The sequence below is a fragment of the Pongo abelii genome, chromosome 8 (genome assembly GCF_028885655.2).
Source record: "Pongo abelii isolate AG06213 chromosome 8, NHGRI_mPonAbe1-v2.0_pri, whole genome shotgun sequence".
Taxonomy (NCBI): Eukaryota; Metazoa; Chordata; class Mammalia; order Primates; family Hominidae; genus Pongo; species Pongo abelii.
In genome coordinates, this window is record NC_071993.2 from 36016836 (window position 1) to 36038334 (window position 21499).

The 21499-nt window shown below is 42.6% G+C and overlaps 1 protein-coding gene across 14 annotated transcripts in view; it reads left to right on the forward strand.

The window, feature by feature from the left end:
* The window catches only part of CCNY (cyclin Y), a 308606-nt gene that overhangs the window by 127843 nt on the left and 159264 nt on the right, over positions 1-21499 (forward strand). For 3 of the 14 annotated variants that reach the window (XM_054523226.2, XM_054523224.2, XM_054523230.1), the window contains one exon: positions 19974-20038. The exons of 9 other annotated variants lie outside the window; for them this stretch is intronic. In XM_054523226.2, the coding sequence (XP_054379201.1) occupies positions 20005-20038 (34 nt within the window). In that variant the 5' untranslated portion in view covers positions 19974-20004. Of the gene's footprint in view, positions 1-10428; positions 10570-19973; positions 20039-21499 lie in introns of those variants that run through there. 2 more of the 14 variants (XM_054523227.2, XM_054523228.2) reach the window with 2 other exon arrangements.

Sequence of the window (21499 nt, forward strand, 5' to 3'; positions counted from 1 at the left end):
TGGAAAATGAACTAATTGTCCATGGAAGAAATTTTGGATTGTTAAAATGAGGATGCAGAGAAGACAGAGGCAAATTGTCAACACTTGTCACTAAGTGATACTATGCAGCTTCTCGGATGCTTGTCATTTGATGGAAAAAAGCGTTCTCAGACTGTAAGAAAGGAAGTTGACCATCTCAAGGGAAAAGAGTGTGGCCAGGTCAGGGCCTCTGTCTTATGAAATGAGTTGGGGTATGAGACTAGGGAGGGGGCGATTCTTTAAAGTACATTTTTTTTTAAAGAAGGACTTATACTGTGTTAATTTTCTATTGATGCCGTAACAAATTACCACAGAATTGGTGGCATAAACAACACACATTTATTATTGTATAGTGCTGTAGGTTGGAGATCTGACACAGGACTCAGTGGGCAGAAATCAGGCTTTGAGTAGGCTGTGTTTGCTGTTGTGGGGTCTAGGGGAGAATCTATTTTCTTGCCTTTTTCTTGCTTCTAGAAGTTGCTCACATTCCTTGGCTTCAGGCCCTTCCTCCATCTTTAAAGCCAGCAGTAGTAGATGGAGTTCTCACATCTTCTCTCTCTAGCTCTCCTGCCTCCCTTTTTAGGATCCTTGTGATTATGTTGGGTCCACCTGGAAAATCTGGGCTCATCTCTCTACCTTGAAGCCAGCAGATCAGCAGCTTTAATTCCATCTGCAGCCTTAATTCCCATTTGCTATATGAAGTAATGTATTCACAGGTTATGGGGAAATGTTCTAAGTATTGAGTCATCTTGTTTGAATTTTGTAGGGTACTGAAGTTCAAGAAAACTGTTCTCTCCAGAAGTCACCAGAGGCTTGCTTTCAGTATAGGGAAGTCTTAGTTTTTGCTGCCTCACAGATGTAATAAATATTGCAAACCTCACTCACAAAGGGTCTACCCTTGGGATTCTGGAGCAGCACAAAACCTACAAGGAGTTGAGAGAAATTGTGTCTATAGGTGAAGCAGGTTCTTAGCATCAGGAAGGGAGAGGAGGTGAAGGCGTGATGACCTGACAGGTGTGTGGAAGGAGCTCAGCAGAAGGAAGAGGAAGAGAAGACACAGTGAGGTGAGAAGTAAAAAAGGGTGAGAATAGAGTGGTGGGCATTGTGGCTTGAGAGCCCCAGGCACCAGTGGAAGACACCGAAAGGAGGACTGCTCATACCTGGAGTGGGCCGGGTGCAGTAAAGCCATTCCCTGTACTGTGCCTTGGAAGCTCTGAGGGGTCGTGGCTCAGATATTCTGTCTCTAAGCCTGAGCTCCTGTAGCACATGATGACCTCATACGGAAGGAGACTTTTATCTCAGCATCCCTCAACCTGGCACAGCAGTTATTAAACTTTTTGGTCACAGGACACCATGTATAGCGTTAAAAATTATTGAAACTCTCATACATTGCTGGTATAAAATGGTGCAGCCACTGAGGAAAACAGTTTGATAGTTCGTCAAAAAGTTAAACATGAAGTTACCTTATGACCCAGCAGTGCCACTCTTAGGTGTATGCCGAAGATAACTGAAAACATGTTTATACAAAAATGTATACACAAATGTACACAGCATTATTTGTGATAGCCAAAAGGTGAAGACAACTCAAATGTCCATCAATGGATGAATGGATAAACAAAATGTGGTATATCCATACAATGGGATACAGGTTGAGCATCCCTAATTTGAAAATCCCAAATCAGAAATGCTCCAAAATCTGAAACTTTGAGTGCCAACATGATGCTCAAAGGAGACGCTCATTGGAGCGTTTCAGATTTTGGATTTTTGTATTAGGGATGGCCAGCTGATAAGCATATAATGCACATGTTCCCAAATCTGAAAAAGCCTTTAATCCAGAACATTCCTGGTCCTAAGCATTTCAGATGAGGAATGCTCAGCCTGTATTATTTAGCCATTAAAAGGAGGGAAGTAGTGATACCTGATACAACATGGGTGAACCTTTAAAACATTATGGTAGGTGAAAGAAGCCAGTCATAAAAAGCCACATATATTACGATTTCACTTATATGAAATGTCCAGAACAGGGAAATCTAATAGAGACAGGAAGTAGGTTAGTAGTTGCCAGAGATGGGTGGAGAAGAGGATGGGAGTGACTGTTGAAGGGTTTGGGGTTTCTTTTTAGGGTGATGAAAATGTTTTGGAATTACATAGCAGTGATGATTGTACAACTTTGTGAATGTACTAAAAACCACTGAATTGTAAAGTTAGGCACCACATAATGATGTTTTGGTCAAGGATTGACTGCATATGCAATGGTGGTCCCATAAGATTATAATGGAACTGAAAAATTCCTATCGCCGAGTGTTGCCGTAATGTCATAGTATAATTACTTTTTTAAAAAAATTTATATTTAGTGTAGCCTAAGTGTACAGTGTTTATACAGTTGACAGTAGTGTACAGTAATGTCCTCAGCCTTCACATTCACTCAGCACTCACTTGCTGACTGACCTAGAGCAACTTGCAGTCCTGCAAGCTCCATGCATGATTGGTACCCTATGCAGGTGTACCATTTTTAATCTTTTATACCATATGTTTACTGTACCTTTTCTGCGTTTAGATGCACAAGTACTTAGCATTGTGTTATGATTGCCTATAATATTCAGGGGATTAACATGTTGTACAGATTTGTAGCCTACGAACAACAGCCTGTCCCATATAACCAAGTGTGAAGTAGGCTATGACTATGTTTGTGTAAGTACACTCTATGATGTTTGCACAGCAACAAAATTACCTAACAATACATTTCTCAGAACATATCCTTGTCATTAAGCAAGCATGACTGTACATATTTAAGTGGTGAATTTGATGTCGTGAATTACATCTCAATAACGGAAACTGTAGAGAAGAATTATGTCTGTAGATATTTATCATATTAGAAATTAAAACTTGTAATTAAAATATACTAATTTTAAAAATAACATTATAATGTAACCATTATGTGTTAACATACATTTTTTATTTTAAAAAATCTTCAAAACAAAAAATTAAGTGAGAACAGTAGCATTACCTTACATTTCTATTATATCTTTAATGTCTGGTTAGTAGGAGGCAGCAAGAACATCATATGTGCTTCTGTGTCAGTCTTTTGTGCTATGTTGCTTTATGAAAGTATGTGAAGAAAATTCAGCCTTACACAGATGTGATTGGAAAAGAAAGAAGTATTGTTTTATGGACTTTTAAGATAACATGGATATTCTTTGACACTACCTCAAAATGTGACAAATGGTAATGTATTAAAGGTTAGTTAGTTGCACTGTGGAATCTGAAATCATTTATATTAAAGTTTATTGATCTGTCTTGTACTTTAAATGGACCTTTTACCACATGCAAGATTTTGTGTCATCATGCTTTGTCATTTGGAAAAGTATTGGTTCTCTAAGTTATGCAGATCTTCCAAATATTGACTCATTTCATTATTCTGTCTAAAATCACATTTGCTAATATCATCCCTGACCTCCTCAGAAGTCTTAATTATTGGAAAGCTTTCAAGCTCATGGTGGTAGATATGAGTTTTCCAGAATTCTGACTTCTGTGTGATGAGAGCCTGTGTCTTTTTGGTTGGCTTCAGCAGGTGTGATCTTGACTATTTTACAATATAAAAGAAAAAAGGATTTTTTGGGAGAATTTGTGAGAATAGAGTGCTGGTGCTAAGTTGTCTATATGGGTGACTTCCTAGAAGAGGTTATCGGAGCCCTCGGTGGTTGCTTTTTTGGCTAGGGTGGGGTGTATGTGTGTTGAGAAAAGTTAGGAGGGTTTTTCTGTTTGAGCACGGAGCTAGAAGGACAGTAGAAGAGCAGAGCTGAGTGCTGGGCGAGGGAGATGGAGCCCGGGATGTGCTGGGGGAGTTAGAATACGTGTGGGTCAGGATGGCTTGCAGAGTGCTGTTCCACATCCTGCCCCGTTCGATCCTTACCATGATATTACTAGTTAGGCACAGAGGGTGTACTGTTACACTTCTTTAGTGGGTGAGGGAAATGAGACCCAGAAATGGCAGTGGAATTGTCTAGAGTCATCTGGTTAGTTAGGGGTGGAATGGGTGCCTGTCCTGAGCCTCTGCTTCCTAACTTATGCTGGTTTGTTTGCAACTGCGCTAGGCTTGCTTTATTGGTGAGAAGCTGAGACAGAGGTTTCTCATGGCCAGAGTCAAGGGAGATGTTGGTGGAGTTGATGCACCAACGCATTTTTGGATTAAGGTTGAAAGGAGTATGCAGGGTCTTTTACTTTGGGAAATGCTGTTGCCACTGTACAGAGGTGGGATGGACCCACACAAAGTTTGGTTCACGTGTCAGCCTGATGAGACCTCACGATGTACTGAGAGAGTAAGAAAAGGTTAATTATTCACATAGTAAAGCTTTTGGGGGAGAGCAGGGAGGCTCTCGGCTCCAAAAGTGTCTTGAGAGAGCAGGGAAAGGAGACTGGCTTGGCTTTTACATGATTAGGGGTTGGGGCTGGTCGAGGGCTTCCTTCCCTGCCCCCCTGGACCTGGATGGTTTGAACTTCCTGCAAGTGCCAAAGGAGGGGGCCCCAGGCTTTCTTATCAGCTTGCCCAGATGGGGGCAGAAGGGGAAGGTGGGGAGTGGTGAGGCCTGAAAACAGCAGTCAGATGTCAGAAATGGAGCCAGACTCTGTATTACAGGAAATGACATCTTTTCTCAACGGATCTAGCAAGTAGCAATTTGATTCTAAATTCAAGACTTAGAACCAGCGAGGGAAGTGATTGAGTGAGCTACTGGCAGAACTTGTTGACTTAGCTGAAGTCTGCATGATCACAGCTCTGCATGTCCTGGAACTCCACATTTCCTCCTGGTGACGAAGTGATGTGTTTCACCTGATTTAGAATGTTGGCCTATTGGGAACAAAGCGAAGCTTGTGGGAAAAGAAGATAACGTGGTGCAGGAAGGCCCTGAATGCAGGGTTGTTGCTTTCTTTTACTGAGAATTCTCTCTTGCTTGCCTTTGCCTTTATCCGCCCCCTACCCCTTCTTTCCTTTTACCCTGAGAGTTGTTGGGAGGAAACTTAGCTGGGCCAACAGATGATGGAGCCGTCTATTAGAGGCTTTGAAATCCCATTTTACCACACAAGGAGGAGAAACATAGTCGTCATCTCCAGGAATTTTAGTACTCATCAGTCCCAGGCTGTCATATGAAGCATTCCACACAGCGCAGTAAAAAAATGTGAACTAGTCAACGGTTTGTATGGGAGGACTACTTTGTGATTCGAACGTTTGGACTTGGAACACTGTCCCAGATATTGGTTAGGTTACACTTGGAAGATGTTGTTTTGGAAGCGAGTAGGACTTGAACTCCAACAGATACTGGGTTAAGGAGGCTGCCAGGTACCAGTCTTAGATCCCTGAGGGCTTGGATCTGGAAGTGCTGCTCCCATTTTGGTTTGTATTTTGTAATGAATGCTTGGAGTCAGCTCAGGGTCCAATCATTGAAGCATTTATGTGTGAAACATTGATTATGCAGTGATTACTTGAGGTGACTGGTGGTCACAGCTTATTTCTCTAATGTCTTTCCCTTTCTCTCCTGATTTCCACCTGGGAATCCTCTCCTTCCAGTGTGGAATATATCAGAGAGTTTTAAAGCCCAAAGAGACCTTGGAGGTGATTATTTCTCGTATGTGTTGTATTTAAGGAACCTGATAATAACTAACTTCAAACATTTATTTCAAAAAGTTTCAAAACTATACAGAATTAAAAATAATAGTACGATGAGTCTCTATATTTCACCCAGATTTTGTAATTTTAAGATATTGCCCAGGTACAACTATCACATATAGAGCACTTCACATGCTTTACTTTTATCACCTCCCAATAGCCTCTTGGGGGTAGATACAAACATATTTCCTCTCTTGAAGATAAGAAAACTGACAGGCCCAGAGAGATTAAGAACCTTGCCTGGGGTCTCCCAGTCCGCAGCCAGCCGCCTGTGACTTCACCCTCTCTGCCGCACTGCCTGGAGAAGTTTTAAAGTTTGCGTGACATACACGGTCAGCTGAGGTCAGGTTGGAAGTGGAACCAAGAGATCTCACTCCTTCATTGTTTCTTTCATTGTGATTTTCTGTGGCTTTTCTCTTTCCTTTATTCTTTTGATTCTTTTGCAACTGACTTTCTGGGCTTGAAGCGTCTGAGTACCATTTTAACTCTGATAGGCAGACAGCGGCATCCCAAGGCTGGGGTGGTGAGAGTGGTCTGCTCCAGTGCTGGTGATGAGGGGTGCCTTGTCTGTGGAGGATTTAATAACAGTAATAAAAGCATCCAGAAGTCTGCCTGTAAAGTCTAAATGTCTAGAATTTTGCCTGCAGTTCTAAACAATGTCGGTAATATTCTTTCCCCCAAAATCTTTTGTTGGTGTTATAAATAATTGCTTTATTGAGTTTTAATAATATATATGTAAGCTTCAAATGAGTACTTCTTGAGTACTTAGCCTTCAATAGATACTGTAGGCCGAGTGCCATGGCTCATGCCTGTAATCCCAGCACTTTGGGAGGCTGAGGCGGGTGGATCACCTGAGGTCAGGAGTTTGAGACCAGCCTGGCCAACATGGTGAAACCCCGTCTCTACTAAAAATACAAAAAATTAGCTAGCTGGATGTGGTGGCGCGTGCCTGTAATCCCAGCTACTGGAGGGGGTGGGCTGAGACAGGAGAATTGCTTGAACCCGGGAGGTGGAGGTTGCGGTGAGCTGAGATCGTGCCATTGCACTCCAGCCTGGGTGACAGAGTGAGACTCCATCTCAAAAAAAAAAAAAAAAAGAAATACTGTATGCAACATGGAGGTTAAATCTGACACTCCTGGTTATATAGTTAGCCCTAAACACATGGGGATTCAGCTGCTTGCATTCATTTCCAGAGTAACTTCTTAAGACTTTAGAATTGTTCAGAAAGCTTGCTTAGGACAGTCTTGTGTATTTAACTCTGTAGTATTGCATGTATCTGTTTTTAAACCATAGATTTGAAATAAATGATAGTGTTACTGATGACTATATTTGTCACTCTGTGTGATCACTTGGAGTTTTTGTCCAAGAGTCCTTAAAAATTACAACAGTGAAACAGAATGCAAACCATGAGGTGTAATATTTTTGCTTGGTAAGTGCAAAAATAATATCTGTAAAATTAAAATTTATCACATTTAAGACAGTTGTTTTAAAACTAAAGAACAAATCAAGAAAATAATAGTTACTTATTTTTACGTAACTATTACTGAAAATAATTTTTTTCATACATGGAGGGTGTGTTAAAAAATGATCCTTCCTGGGTGTCTAATGTGTTAGATATGCCATTGTAGGCGAAGGCTTTTTCTGTGATTCGTTTTTAAGTGAGGAGATTGAGAATCTCTCATATGTGCAACTGGAACCGTTAGGATAGGAAGAAAGTTACACAGGGCATTACTTGTATTGAAGGATTACTCTGTGTCAGAAATTGCTGGCACTTGGTACAGCTTTATCTCACTTTGATATTTGTCAAGCTTCAGGCCTGTCTGCAGTGCTGACAGACTGTGTGTGTGACAGAAGCAAGAGCTCCTGCCGGCTCCTTTGCTTGGAGCATGCAAAGGGGGCTTGATGCCTTCTCTTGGGAGGGGGCCGTGGCGCCTTTGCAGTGGTAAGACCTCAGCCAGAACCCTGGCTTCTCGACTCTCATCTCCAGCATCACTTAGAACAGTGCTTCTCCGTTGATTTTGCCCCCAGGGCACATTTGGCAAGGTTTGGAGACATTTTAGTTATCACCACTGGACGGGGGCTGCTATTAGCATCTTGTGGGTAAACACATGACTCCTGCTAACTGTCCTGTGATACACAGGACAGCCCCTCTACCCCTCCAGTAAAGAATTACCGGGCCCAGTTGTCCAGTAGTGCTGAGCTTGAGACGCTGACTTAGGGCAAGTTACTTAAACTTGCATGGCTGGCTTCTTCATTTCCTCAAAATGGGAAAAATAAAGGCAGTACTTTTCTCATAAGGTTGTTGTGAAAACTATGGGAGACAGTACATTTAAGAACTCAGTAATTATAATTGTTGTTATTATTATGGTTAACTTAGTGAAAATAAAATCCAAAAGGTAAAAAAAAAAACTGCTGCTGTGATATACTCATGACCAGTAGAGACTCAACCATACTATACTCTTTGTACCCTTAGTACTACACAGTTGACCCTGAACACCTTGGGTCTGAGCCACATTAGTCCACTTATATGTGGATTGTTTTCAATTGAACATGGATCGAAAACGCAATATTTCAGGATGCAAAACCTGCGTGACCAAGAACTGCCTTTTTCTGTATCTGTGGGTTCTACAGCTCTGACTGTGAGACTTGAGCATGCACAGATTTTGGTGTTTGTCCAAATACCAGTCGCCTGCAGATGACCCAGGGGTGACTGTAAATGGATAACAATGCTTAGAATAATGACCTTGAATCAATATTCAGCGTATGAAACTTAGTAAAGTAGGAAATTGAACTAGAAACTTTTAGAAACATTTTCTTTTTTTTTTTTTTTTTAAGATGGTGTTTTGCTCTGTTGCCCAGGCTGGAGTGCAGTGGCACAATCTCGGCTCACTGCAACCTTTGCCTCCGAGGTTCAAGCAATTCTCCTGCCTCGGCCTCCCGAGTAGCTGAGATTACAGGCATCTGCCACCACACTCAGCTAATTTTTGTATTTTTAGTAGAGACAGAATTTCACCATATTGGCCAGGCTGGTCTCAAACTCCTGATTGCAGGTGATCTGCCTGCCTTGGCCTCCCAAAGTGTTGGGATTACAGGCATGAGCCCTCGTGCCTGGCCTGAAACATTTTCAAAAGAAGAAAGTATTTCTGGCCAAATGTTAGCTTGTCAATATTTTCTCAACTGTTCTGATTGTGTCACCTCATGTACCTGTTAAGCTACCCGACCCCTCCCTTAAAGTTTTTGATAAAGGGATCGGGGAATCTTGTTTTAACATAATAGTCCTAGATGATTTTTAAGATCAAGCTAGATTGGGGACAGTTCTTTTAGGTAGAAAAAAGATTTATCAACTAAGATTGGGAAAAACCTGGCTTAGAGTAAAGCAGGTTTCTTTCCTGCACTACTCTAAGCACTTTATATGGTAAATGGTAAATTGTATTATGCATTGTGGGGAATGAGAGTAAGAATATATATATATTAAGTAACATTTCCTAAACTTAACTATGAAATATTCTGTTAAACACATTTTCTGATGATGTTTCACAGACAGCACACTGGGAAACAATTACCACTCCCTCACCATAAATTCTGATTAAAGGAGAGTTTCCTTCCCCTTCACATTTTAGCAGAATAGCTATGTAAACCCAAAAGTATTTGAGACAGGTCGCAATCAGTTTAGAAGTTTATTTTGCTAAGATTAAGGACAATGACGGGGATTAAAAAAATATGAGATCACACAAGCAGTTTATAGTCTGTGCTTTTCTCCAAAGATGATTTTGAGGGCATCAGTATTTCAAGGGGAAAGAGGGTAGGGTATTACTGAATCCACATGTTGCAAGAGAAAAGGAGCAGGTAGGGAAATAGTCAGTTACGTATTCCTCTGGAACTCAGTAAATCAACACTTTACCTAGATAAGGTGAACGTAGAGTAGCTACCTGTGGAGATACTTAATGTTTTATCGGTAGCTATCTATATAGGAGCAAAAGGAAAGGCAGCATCTTGCATGACTCAGCTTTCAGCTTAATATTTCTCCTTTTGACATAGTAAATTGGAGTCCCAAGTTTTTGTTTTCCTTTCACAGTTACTTGGCTTTCGAGTGGCCCTGCAGTGGAGGGGCGGCGGGGTGGGTACACATCAGGACTCACATAGGGTGAGTCCATCTGGGTCTACACACTTGTGTGGAGATGACTCCAGGCCAGTCCTGGGCATATAGTTTGCCTGTCCTTCTGCCCCAGGGACAAGGTGCCCCTGGGACCCTTTCAGTTTAGGTTTGTGGGAAGAGCTTTCCTCAAAAAGTGCTTCCGTGGGCTTCTGAGGCAGCAGGCCTGCCCTCTGAGAATTCTGTTGGCTCCTCAATTGATGCCTTGGTGGGGTTATCTAATTTCTGCCATAGGTCCACACCCACGTTTGCCTCAGGAAGTTCCTGCCAGTGCTCAGGTGACTGATGCGTTCCTTTTGGGCACCACTTCAGCTAAAGGCCGTCATCTCTAGGAACTCAGATTAATGCACAGTGTCAAATCTACAGCCTTTGTTCCCACCATATGGATTGAGCTTATCTGTATTTTATAGTGAGTGTGGCAGAAAGATAGTAGCAGAGATCCAGGTACATAACAGCTATCAGCAGATTGAGAATCGATAGTGGCTTATAATCTGGTTACTTGTATCTTTCATTATTGTAATTTGATACTATTAAATCTCAAGTATAGCAATATGTGAATTCAAATTATCATACTCTTATTGTTTATCCTTTTTAGCCCTAATTTGCAGAAGGTGATTAGCCCAGAGCAGGGATATGCGAGTGGTCTCCCTCCCCGTTTGCCAGCAATAAAGGATTGTTTGTACATCATTTGTATTTCCGACTCCTGTGGTACTCCTGTACTGAATGGGTGATTCAGGTAAATGAAGTTAGTTCAATGATTGTGATCCCTGTGTGACCACTTTAGTTTTTATTTGTATTTAAAATTAAAAGCTAAACTTGAGGCATAGTATCATTTGGTACCTGCAAATTTTAATTAACACATGGAATGCTTTGTCCACAGTTTTCCAAAGTGGTTATGCCACTGTACACTCCCAGCAGCAAAGGTGAGAATATACCAGTTGCCCCATATTCTTACCAATACCTGATATTTCTTTAAAACACGTGAAATTGAGTTTCACTGTGATCTTCCTAATAATAGATAAGAAAGTTTTAAAACCCAGTTGCACTTTGCAGTGTGCGTCATCAGAACCATCCAGTCTTGGGGTGCCTTCCATAAATGAGAACTTTGTGATCTCCTCTTCCATGAATGAGATATTTAGTTATTTTGGTGAGGAGTGATACTGGCCTTTTGCTCAGCCTCTTGAGAGAGAAAAGGTCAGCATCATCTTAGGGATTTCATTGAGCACAAAAACAGAATTTACCATAAGCATGTGTGAGCTCTGAATGTCACTACATATCTGTCCTCATGCTTCTCATGTTTTAAGTGTCTTGCTCCTTTGTCTTTCTGTTTTGTTTTTTTTTTTTTTTCCCAGCCATCTGATTGAAATGGGAAACAGAGGGATAGGAATAGGGTGCGCTTTTGGACCTCTGGATATGTAATTCCGTTAGATTTAGCCAAAAATTTGTGTCACGTTTCTGTAGAAGAGAGCTAGTGACCTGGGGATGCTTAACTTGGGGCCGGCTTGTTGAGAAGTCATACATTACATTCTGTGAATTTATCTTTTTAAAATCTTTGTGTCGTGTCAGAGTCTGTGGAACCTTTTTTGTCCTTAGCTCCCTTTAACCTTGGTGCTAGAGAGAAGGCAGGTCCAGAGTGGAAAGGGATTTCCCGGTAAAGCATGGCAGCTTTTGTCATCCTGCAGGTCTCTCTTAAGAGAGCTATGCATCCTGGTTCTTAGAAGATGACAGGTGAGGAAGGGGCCTCTGATATCCAAAGTTAGACTTGATTGTTCTTTGGTAGTGACTGAGTCTAAGGGAGTATTCGTTGTTTGGAGCTTTAAAGTTTATTGTATATAAGCAGTATCCCATTATGTCAGTTTCCATTATAAAAATACTATACTTTATTATTGGCTTTTACAATATGAGAATGCAGGTTTCCCTAAACTGATGACTTAAATGGACTCGGAGTCCACATGGTGCTGACTTGTGTGAGCTCATCTTGCAATGTAAGGCCTTCCAATATTGACAGAGTTGAAGGAAACTTGGAGGTTTTCTGGAAACTAATCTTCAAATGAGGCATTTACAGTATATTGTTAGTTTTGTAGGATTGATTCTGTGTGGAAAGTGCATTCTTTGGATATGTCATGATTCCTTCATTGATTTTTAATAATGAAGGTCTTTAGTAAAACCTGTTTTTTTGTTTGTTGTTTGGTTTTTATGGAGGGGTGCGGGATGGTGCAATTCTCTGAAAGCATTGGGAGTCAAAAGCTGGCAGTGGCCCAAATGCAGTGCTGCCTTTGTGCACGTTCACATTCTTCAGTGAACACCAGCGGGCCCTTCAGTGATTTCCTGCTGTTGGGCCAAAACATAGCTAGTACCATTTTATGCTCCCCCTGAGCTGCCAACATACTACCCTACTGAGAGGAATTCCACTGTCCTTTTATTCTAGAGGTAAATCTATTCTGAACTTTTATGGGAGAGAAATGAGACTGACTTAAAAAATACACAGGAAAAAATCTCCCACTCCTCTTTGATTAACTTATGAACAAAGGAAAACACCAAAACTTATGATTGATTGCTTTAAAAAAGTTACTGCCAGTGAGATAGTCCTTTTCCTCCTCAGGATGCTGAGTTCCTTCCCCATCTAGCTTTCTGAGGGGTTGCAGGAGCTCCCATAAGAATGCCTGGTGATTCTGAGGCTTCAGGGTTCTGCCGCTTCTGGATAGAAATGCAGAGGAGGCTGCTCCACAGCTGGACAGCAGTGAGCTCTGGGCCGCCATGAGACTGCCTGCTCTGTGTTCTGTGTGGGGCAGATGTGGGAGAAGGATGGTGGGAAGAATGGCTTCCAAACTGTCGATTGATCAGATATACAAGGGAGGATGCCAGGGGATAATGCCAAGAAGAGGTGGGTAAAGAAAGGAAAGGAATCCACAAAAGGGAGGAGGGGAGTGCAGGTGTGCATGTATTCTGAAAAGTGCTCATGCACATACAGTTTGCTTATTATTTAAAAACTTACTGTGGGAGTTTTCTAAGTGTATTTTATAAAGCAAGATAAATGTTTGGGTTTTGTGTAAATACATTTAGTAATTAATGTATAGCATGTAGAATTAAGCATTTTCTTCCTGAGTGAACTCACTGCCAAGATCCACGTAAGAATATTTAAAGTCACAGATCATTGGTGGATTCTGAACGCAGCTGTAGGATTCCATACTGAAGCACAGCTTTCCTGAAAATAGCCAAATTAGGTGTGGCCCTTCCCCTCTGGCCTTAGTTCTTCTGCCTTTGTGCACGTTCACTTACTTGAGATGACTTAGTTGAGTCATCTCAAGTAAGTGAACAAATGCTGGGCCAGTGTCCAGGAGGAAGCAGCCCCTTTGTGTGTTTTCATGTTCCTTTAGCATTTCAGAGTGTGGCCTGACAGGTAACTGTGGGGCTATATTTGACTCCTGGAGAGCAATTCTAGAGAAGGAGATGCTCTGGCCCCAGGCCAGGCGCAGGCTGTCTTCTGCAGCTTTTCCTGGTATCACATTTAAATGTTGTGCTCCATTTGTATTTGGAGAGTGTATTTGTAGAGTATATAGGTAGGCTGTATTTGTAGAGTGTCGGTTGACAAAGGCTGAAACAAAATAGATTGTCTGAGAGCAGACATCTCAGAAGGCCCAGATGAACACTTATATATGTGGCACAGAAGTACTAGGTGGCACTGCAGTTTCTGTATGAATAGTTAATGGCCTTGTATTGGCAAGTAGTTTGTCTCTCACATCACAGCTCTGTTGACTGGTGAGTCTGTGAAAGATGTTCTGGGAGCAGGCGCTGGAAACTTAGTGTCACATGATGGCTATATACCACTTGACATTTGCATTTTTGCAGCCAGCTTTAGGTTTAATGAGCTTCCTCTCCTTGTTGGGTGTGGCTGATGGAATGAGTATTCTCTTTTGACGTATAAATAATTGCATTTTCTCTTTTGACATATAAATAATTGCATTTTCCAACAGAAAGGCTCTGTGTTCATTTTCTGCTGCTGCCACAACAAATTGCTATGCACTTTCTGGCTTAAAACAATACAAATGCGTTATCTTATACTTCTCTAGTTTAGAAGTCTGACCTGGGTATCACTAGGCTAAAATCAAAGGGCTGGCAGTGCTGAGGTCCTCTGGAGGCTCTCAGGGAGAATCTGTTTCCTTGCCTTTTCCAGTGTCTAGAGGTTGCCTACGTTCCTTGGCTCATGGCCCCCTCCTGTTTCCAAAGTCAGTGGCCTAGCATGTCTGGAGTGTACTTCTGTCAGCACATCCCTGTCTCTTCTGCCTTCTTCTTCCACTTTTAAGGAGATTACTTTAGGCTCACCCAGATAATACCAGGAACATCTGTTTTAAAGTCAGTGGATTAACAACTTTAATTCCATCTGCAACCTTAATTCCCCTTTGCCATGTAAGATTGCAGGTTCCAGGGATTAGGACGTGGACATCTTTGGGGACGTTATTCTGCCTACGACAGGCTCTTTTTCTGTGTTTCCTTAGAACCCTCATCTATATCAGATTATATTAGAAGTTGTCTGTTTATATATATTTTATTGCTGCTGCTACTACTACTGCTACTACTACTATAGTCTACTACATTTTACAGACTTCTCAAGGTCAGGCACTGTTCGTTTCACCTTTGAATCCTGGCATTACCACAGCCCCTGGTGTATATATATGGTGCTTAGTAAGTGTTTGCTGAGCTAAAGGGAACTCTTTCAACTCCCTGATTTTACTTATGAACAAACTAAGAAATAGAAAACTGTGCTGTTTTTTTTTTTTTTTTTTTTTTTGAGGCGGAGTCTAGCTCTGCTGCCAGGCTGGAGTGAGTGCAGTGGTATGATCTCGGCTCGCTGCAACCTCTGCCTCCCGGGTTCAAGCAGTTCTTCTGCCTCAGCCTCCCAAGTCGCTGGGATTACAGGCGCTTGCCACCATGCCCAGCTAATTTTTGTATTTTTAGTAGAGACGGGTTTTACTGTGTTGGCAAGGCTGGTCTTGAACTCCTGACCTCATGATCTGCCCACCTTGGCCTCCCAAAGTGCTGGGATTACAAGCATGAGCCACCACACCTGGCTGAGAATTGTGACTCTTAAAGTAGTGGGAACTCAAAAACCCTTTTATGTTGACTTCCATAAAACTGTGAAACGCCAAGTTCAATTCTTCATGCTTGGAAGAAAACTTGGGTATGCAATAAGAATGTGTTATTGTTGCCTTCTCTCATAAAGGCATCGTCTGATATTGGTCATGAGCATAGAACAAAATGAACAAAGTGAATTATTTCCTATGTATCTGAAGACTGATCTCTGCTAAACAGAGTATCACTTAGTCATAAATCAGCTCAGTGTTTAGTAAATGGAAAATGAGGAAAATCTCCTACCAAGCATTCATTGGCTTGCTTTTAAGGATTATACTTTCAAAATGTGAGAACTATCAGATTATGTTTGTACAAAATATAACATACAAATTAAATCAGCACAGTAGCATAATTTGATCTTGCTTTATCCCATGCACTTGTGGCTGAGTATAGATAAATTCTTGTCAATTAGTTTTGACCTTGCCTAAATGCCTTGCAATGATTAATTAGTAGGAAGCAAACCTAGGATGGCAAAACACCCCAAAATAGTTGCCCAGGATGCCTGGTGTGCCAGCAGACGGTATTTCCATCCCAGGATCAGGATGCTGAGGAAACCCATGTTCTTTTGCAAGATTGGCACACATTCAGGTGGTTTTAAAATAGAGCTGCATATCTGTTGTGTTTATTTTGGTATTTGAAATTTTTTATATCAAAGCTAGCCATAAAGAAAACAACAGTTTTTCTTAAGTTTTTATTTAAATACTGGCTGCTTTGAGGATGTGCCTACAGATTTGGTTTTGGTGTGAACCAATGATTGACAGTTGTCACCTGATAAAAGGGCTCCCTTACCTCTCCCTTACTTCAGTGCCTTGGAACTTTCTGGGCCTTAGAGTTGCAGTCTCATTTCCCTCTGCTTCCCAGCCTATGTGCAGGGCAGACCTCTTCTTCCCTCAGTAATCCCCAGCTCAGCACACTTGCCGCCAAAGATGCCTTTGTAGTTGGCAATATGGCATAGGGCGGTGGTTTTCAAACTGTTGTTTAGTTTGGGAAGTCATGGAACTCCTGTATTATTATTTTTAATGACGTAAATACTCAAGATACATAACATGAATTAAAGTGGAATTGCTGAGGTTGAAGATGAGTGGGAACCCAGGGCCCTGCTGAGTTGGGGCCTGAGGCCAAGTGTCCAGGAATCCCTCTGGGAACACGGAACCCAGTTGAAATATTCTTAAAGCGGAAAGAGCACAGACTCTACCACTTACTAGATGGATGAGATGTGTGACTTTGGGCAAGTTACTGTTAGAAATGCTTGTTCCCCAGTGCCGCAAAGAAATAGCACTCAAACATAAATTTAATTCTCTCAGCGAGGCAATTTTTACTTTCTGCAGAAAGGGTGCTCATTGCGGATGGAACAATGGCGAGAGCACACCTGGACAGGGGAGGGGCAGGGGTTCTTATTCCTGATGCAGGTAGCCCCTACTGCTATGTTGTTCCCCTATTGGCTAGGGTTGGACCGCACAGTTTAAGCCAATTCTGATTGGCTATTTTAAAGAGGTCAGGGGTATGAGGCAGAGTGGTGGGGTGAGTAGTTTGGCGCGAAGGACAGTTAGGAACAGGTAACTAAAGGTGACTTAGGTCAGAGCAGGTGACCAAGGGTGACTCACGTCAAAGCAGATGACTGGAATGAGTCAGAACAGAGCAGATGACCAGGGGAACAGATGTGAACTACTGATTAGGACTGGCGGGAAAGTTGTTTACTGAACCTAGAAGCAAGTGGGCGACGAGAACCAGGAAGTTAAACTTTAAAATGGAGAATCAAAGAATAAGAGAGCTGAACCTACTGACATACTGATTCTTTGAAGAGAAACTTGGGGTTCACCATATTTAACATTACCCTAGTTTTTAGTTTTCTCATCTTTAACATGAGAATGATAGTACCTGCCTTACTAGATGGCGGCAAGGATAGACAAGCTCGTGCTTGGGAGGAGCCTGGGATCAAGCAGGTTCTCAGTCAGTGGTAACCATAACTGTCACTTTGTGATTCTTCTCCCTGCCCCTCCTCCCTCTTCCTGTTGTCCCCCTTCTACTCCCCGCTCTGCTACCGTTCCTTCTCTTCTTCCCTCTTCCTTCTGTTTTTATCTGCCACCCTTCATGGCCTGGCTAGTGCTGGCCTCACTTCTCCCATGACTGTCTCATTGCCTGTTCCTAGTCACAGGAATCGCAGCCATCTCTAAATTCCTGTAATATTTATTATTTGTTCCATTAAAATGTTTTCAGAATGACATTTTATGTCATTATAAAAGGAACATATGTTTGTAAAAGGAATATATGTTTATTGCAGAAAATTTAGAAGATATGTAACTACAAGATTTTTCAGGATAGGAACTCTTTTTATATTTTTTTCCTGCTGCGTATAGTGGGACTCATCCATTTCATACTTAATATTCCTGATAGATAAAAAACTATTAGTTTTAAGTCTGTGGAGTTTTATTAACTCATTTGAAATAAATTTTTATTTTTATGGCAAAGGAGGAAAGAATGTCCTCCATGAAGTTGAGAACATAAAGACCAGAGGAAGGCACTGTTCTGGGTGTTGTGAAGGATATAGAGTGACCCAGGCCAGGCTTCCTGTCCTTCAGGAGCTCATAGTTCAAATACGACTAAATGCTATTAAAAAAAAATCTAGTTACTGGTACAGAGAGAATGTCCCGTGGACTCATTGAGGATGAGGAGGTCCAGTCCTGCTGGGGTATCTGAGAAAGCTTCAGAGGCATTGGAATTAGAACCAGATCTTGAAGGGAGTAAAGATTTTGACAGATGGCCAGATGGCACTGAGAACATTCTAGTGGTGGGGAAGTGAACTGCAGGATGTGTTTAGGTGACCCCACTGGTTGAAAGCAGAGGAGAGGGTCAGCTGGGGAGCTGGGCCTTGAATGCCAGGCCAGTCCTCAGAGCTGTACAGTCACCGCAGAGTTGGGAGTGGAGAAGTGACATGACAGGTGACAGGACTGGTGGGAAGGTTTGAGATGGAGCGGCCAGGAGGACTTTAGTTGTGGCCATTACAGAGCCTAGCCCAGATGACAATGACCATCTCCTTGACCAGATGCTACTCAGGCTCCTTCGAGTCCTCTTTTTGACATAGCGACAGGCCTTTTTCTTGGGTCCTGTATTCAGCCTGCATAGCTCTGCTAAGTCAGTTTAGCTACAACTTCCCACCCTGGAGCTCTCCTCTCCTGGCCTACGTTCAGCAAGAATCCCCCTCCCCTTGCTGTCTCCTGTGGGTGATTTTCCATCCACTGACCCCGCTCCCCTCTGCGCATTGGTGCTAAGTCCCCAGCTGCCCTGTGTTTTCTGAGTTGAGCTCCATTTCCTTCCCCTATTAGGATAGTCTTAGCATCTGGTAGTCCTGGGAAAGTCTTCCTCACCATTTTAATAAGTGTCAGAGTAATTTTTTCTTTTACGCAGATCTAGTAAAGAGATGCTCCTGTAAGTATATGATGAATTGAATTGACTTGAGGAAAGATGAGGCAATGAAATAACAGTGTTTTCTCAAACCTTGCTGTCCTGGGCTTTTTGTTGTCATTGTCCTGAGTGGTGTCCTGTGTTTTTTATTGACTCAGAAATTGTGGCCTTGTTACTATTTGGGAAGGCATGTCTGTGAACCAATGCAAATTGGTGGCGTTTAGTACCCCTGCGTTTCCTTTTTAAATTCACCTTCCACTTTCCCTTCCACCCTGTTGTAGGGACACCTGCCTTCCTCACACGTTGTTCCTGGAGACTTTGTGTGAAGGCTGGTGTTGACCGGAAGGCCTCCTGCAGCTCGTTTTGCCTCCCTTGTGTTTTTCCTTACATCTTTTCCCTTCTCTGGCTTCCAGCCATTCTCTGTGAAGAGGCAGCTCACTAGGTGAGCTGTGGCTTTAGAGCTTGTTTGCATTCAGTAGATTTCCAGGCCATTTTCTCCAGGCTTTTAGTGCATGGCGAAGGCATCATTGGATGAGTATCATCAGGAGGGAAAGGGCAGATGGCTGTGTGTGGACTGTTAAGGAAAGCAGTGTGTGGGCACGGTGGCACGCACCTGTAGTTCTAGCCACTCCAGAGGATTGCTTGGAGCCAGGAGTTCGAGATCAGCCTGGCAACATAGCGAGACCCTGTCTCTAAAAAAACAAAAAAGTTTTACAAATCTAGGCTTTTAATCTGTATTAAAAAAAAGACATGAAACAACAGCAAAAAAGAATGCAGTTTGTCCAGAGACAGGGATGTGACTGGACAGCAGGAGTGAGTTGAGCCTTTCTTTGCCAGTGTTTGGTTCAGTGGACCCGTTCTTCACTCTCCAGTGCTCCGTGCAACTCATGTTTCCCCTCCTGTAACTACTGCTGGGAAACAGCCTTCTCCAAGAGGTGTGGAGCTGTGGCTAGAAATGGCCTTGTGGCTGTGGTAGTGCCCAAGTCTTCCTCATAGAGACCATCTGGCTGTTTTCTGATTTCTCTACTCCTAATTTAAAGCTTTAGTTAATTGCCTGCACTTTGAGAAGCCTGGTAGAGATAACTTATAAGGATAGGTTAATGGTGAAAATGCTGAAATACAAGAACTGCCCAAACTGCCTTGATTCAATTAACATGTGCATTTTTCTTTAAAAGAATTTCATGCTGTGAAAAGCCTAGTAATTGTGATTTAAATTGTTTAATAAAAGCGTTCATTTGATGGCAGAATTGAGAAACTCACATTTGTTTAAAAGACTCATGATGGGGACAAGGGGGGTTAGGTTGATTGGCTTAAGATCCTATCTGAAGTTGAAGTGTATAGGTCACACGGCCGGCTTCAAGGCATTGTTTGGACCGGTCAGGGGTGCAGGGTGGCACTTGATGGCTTTCACACTGAGTTGATTCTCAGCCAGGCTGGTCTTTTGGTATGCTGTCGCATAGACACTTGTTAATATTTAAAGTATCTCTGACATCTTGTGCCTTTTAGTTCAAGATTTTTGTTTGTTTTGTTTTAAGGGCATGTTTTTCATTCCTTACTTAACCTCTGTTTTGAAGGGCCTTGGTGACCACACCATATTCTCCTGTTTAGGTGACCCCAGTGGCTGAAAGCAGAGGAGAAAATGTTTCATCATGGGCCCTCTCCTTCTGAATACTGTGAGTCTGTGCCTTGGAAAATTAAATGGGAGTATTGTAAAACTCACTGAGGGCTTCTCTTTGGAAACTTCACATCCATTCTCCACATGTTCTTCCCACCCTCCCTTGCCCCACAATAGGAATTAAAAATTTGGAGTTGAAGAAGAAAGCTAGAAGTATTATGAAGCAGCCTTGTTTGCTTTAATAAAGTAATAGTTCTAGTTTATCCTCCTCACTTTCCTATGTAGTGTGCCCCTTAAAGGTGACTCAGACAGGTGACTCCCTCAGTCTTCTCCCTGCGGTCTCACTACCTGGGGTACTAACAGTTAAGAAGTTTTTACCAGAAAGTGATGGGTAACAGTACTGGCTTCCTCAGGAAAAGCTATGTGTTGTTGCATCGTTAGAGAAAAAAACCAGAGCTGGGTAGTAGTTAAGGTGGTGAAAACAGATTTTACTCAGAAAAACTATCGCAGTAGGGGAGGAGAGATTCCAGTATAAAACCAGGCTCAACGCCAAGTGCAGCATGGGCCACTGGGAATTCAGAGCCAAGGAGCAGTGCGAAGGTCGTTGTATGGAAATTACTAGAGGAAACCTCAGGGGTCAGGGGGATTCTAGCTCAACTGACCCAACGAGGATTCTTGCTGAGGATAAGTCAAGAGAATCAGATGTCACCTGGGGGGTTGTGGGGGACAGCAGAGGACGAGGAACACATCAGATATTGAGGGTGATCAGATGTTGAGGAGGGGGGCAATTCAGCTAAACTGACTTAGCAGGGCTTTTGCCAAAGTCAGGAGATGCAAAGAAGGATATGGAGGGCCAAAGGTGGAGGTCCATTTTGGAAGAGCCTTCAGAGCAGTCCGACTAAAGTTTGGTAAGAGAGAGATGCTGTCAGCACCTGGTTGTGTGTTACTTTTAGGTCCTGTGCACTGTCTTTTTTCAGTTGAAAGGACAAACCCTCACCTTCAGCTGTCCTGGGTGCATCTCTGAGGCTGGGTTTAGGGCTGGGCCTCTCCAGTGGCTCCTGGGGATGGGGGCAGCACTCACCCTTTGCGGAGGTTTTACAGCACCCCTAGCTGGCCCAGTGTGCGGGTGTTGTGGGGTGCATAGGGCCCCTGAGAGAGGCTTTGGGTCTGTCTCAGTGTGCATGTTACTATGTTATGCTGTGGTAGCTCCCTCTGTTTGCCTCTCTGAATGGTGGGCTCCAGAGGGCTGGGATCCTGACTGGCTCTTTCATCCTCTCGTCCCCAGCATGGCGTTTTGCACATAGCAGGTGCTTGATATGTAGTGTGTGAAGCAATGAAGATCGTTTGTGAAAATTGGGTTCAGTTCTTTATACTCATGGTGGTAGGATCGGGGGATCACAGTGTAGAAACTAGTTGAGAGAGCCTGGAGTATGGAAAGCTATAATTATTTTAAAAGCTTTCTCTCAACAGGTCATTTTATTCTCACACCTTCCCAAAGCACTCATCAGACAGGCCGACT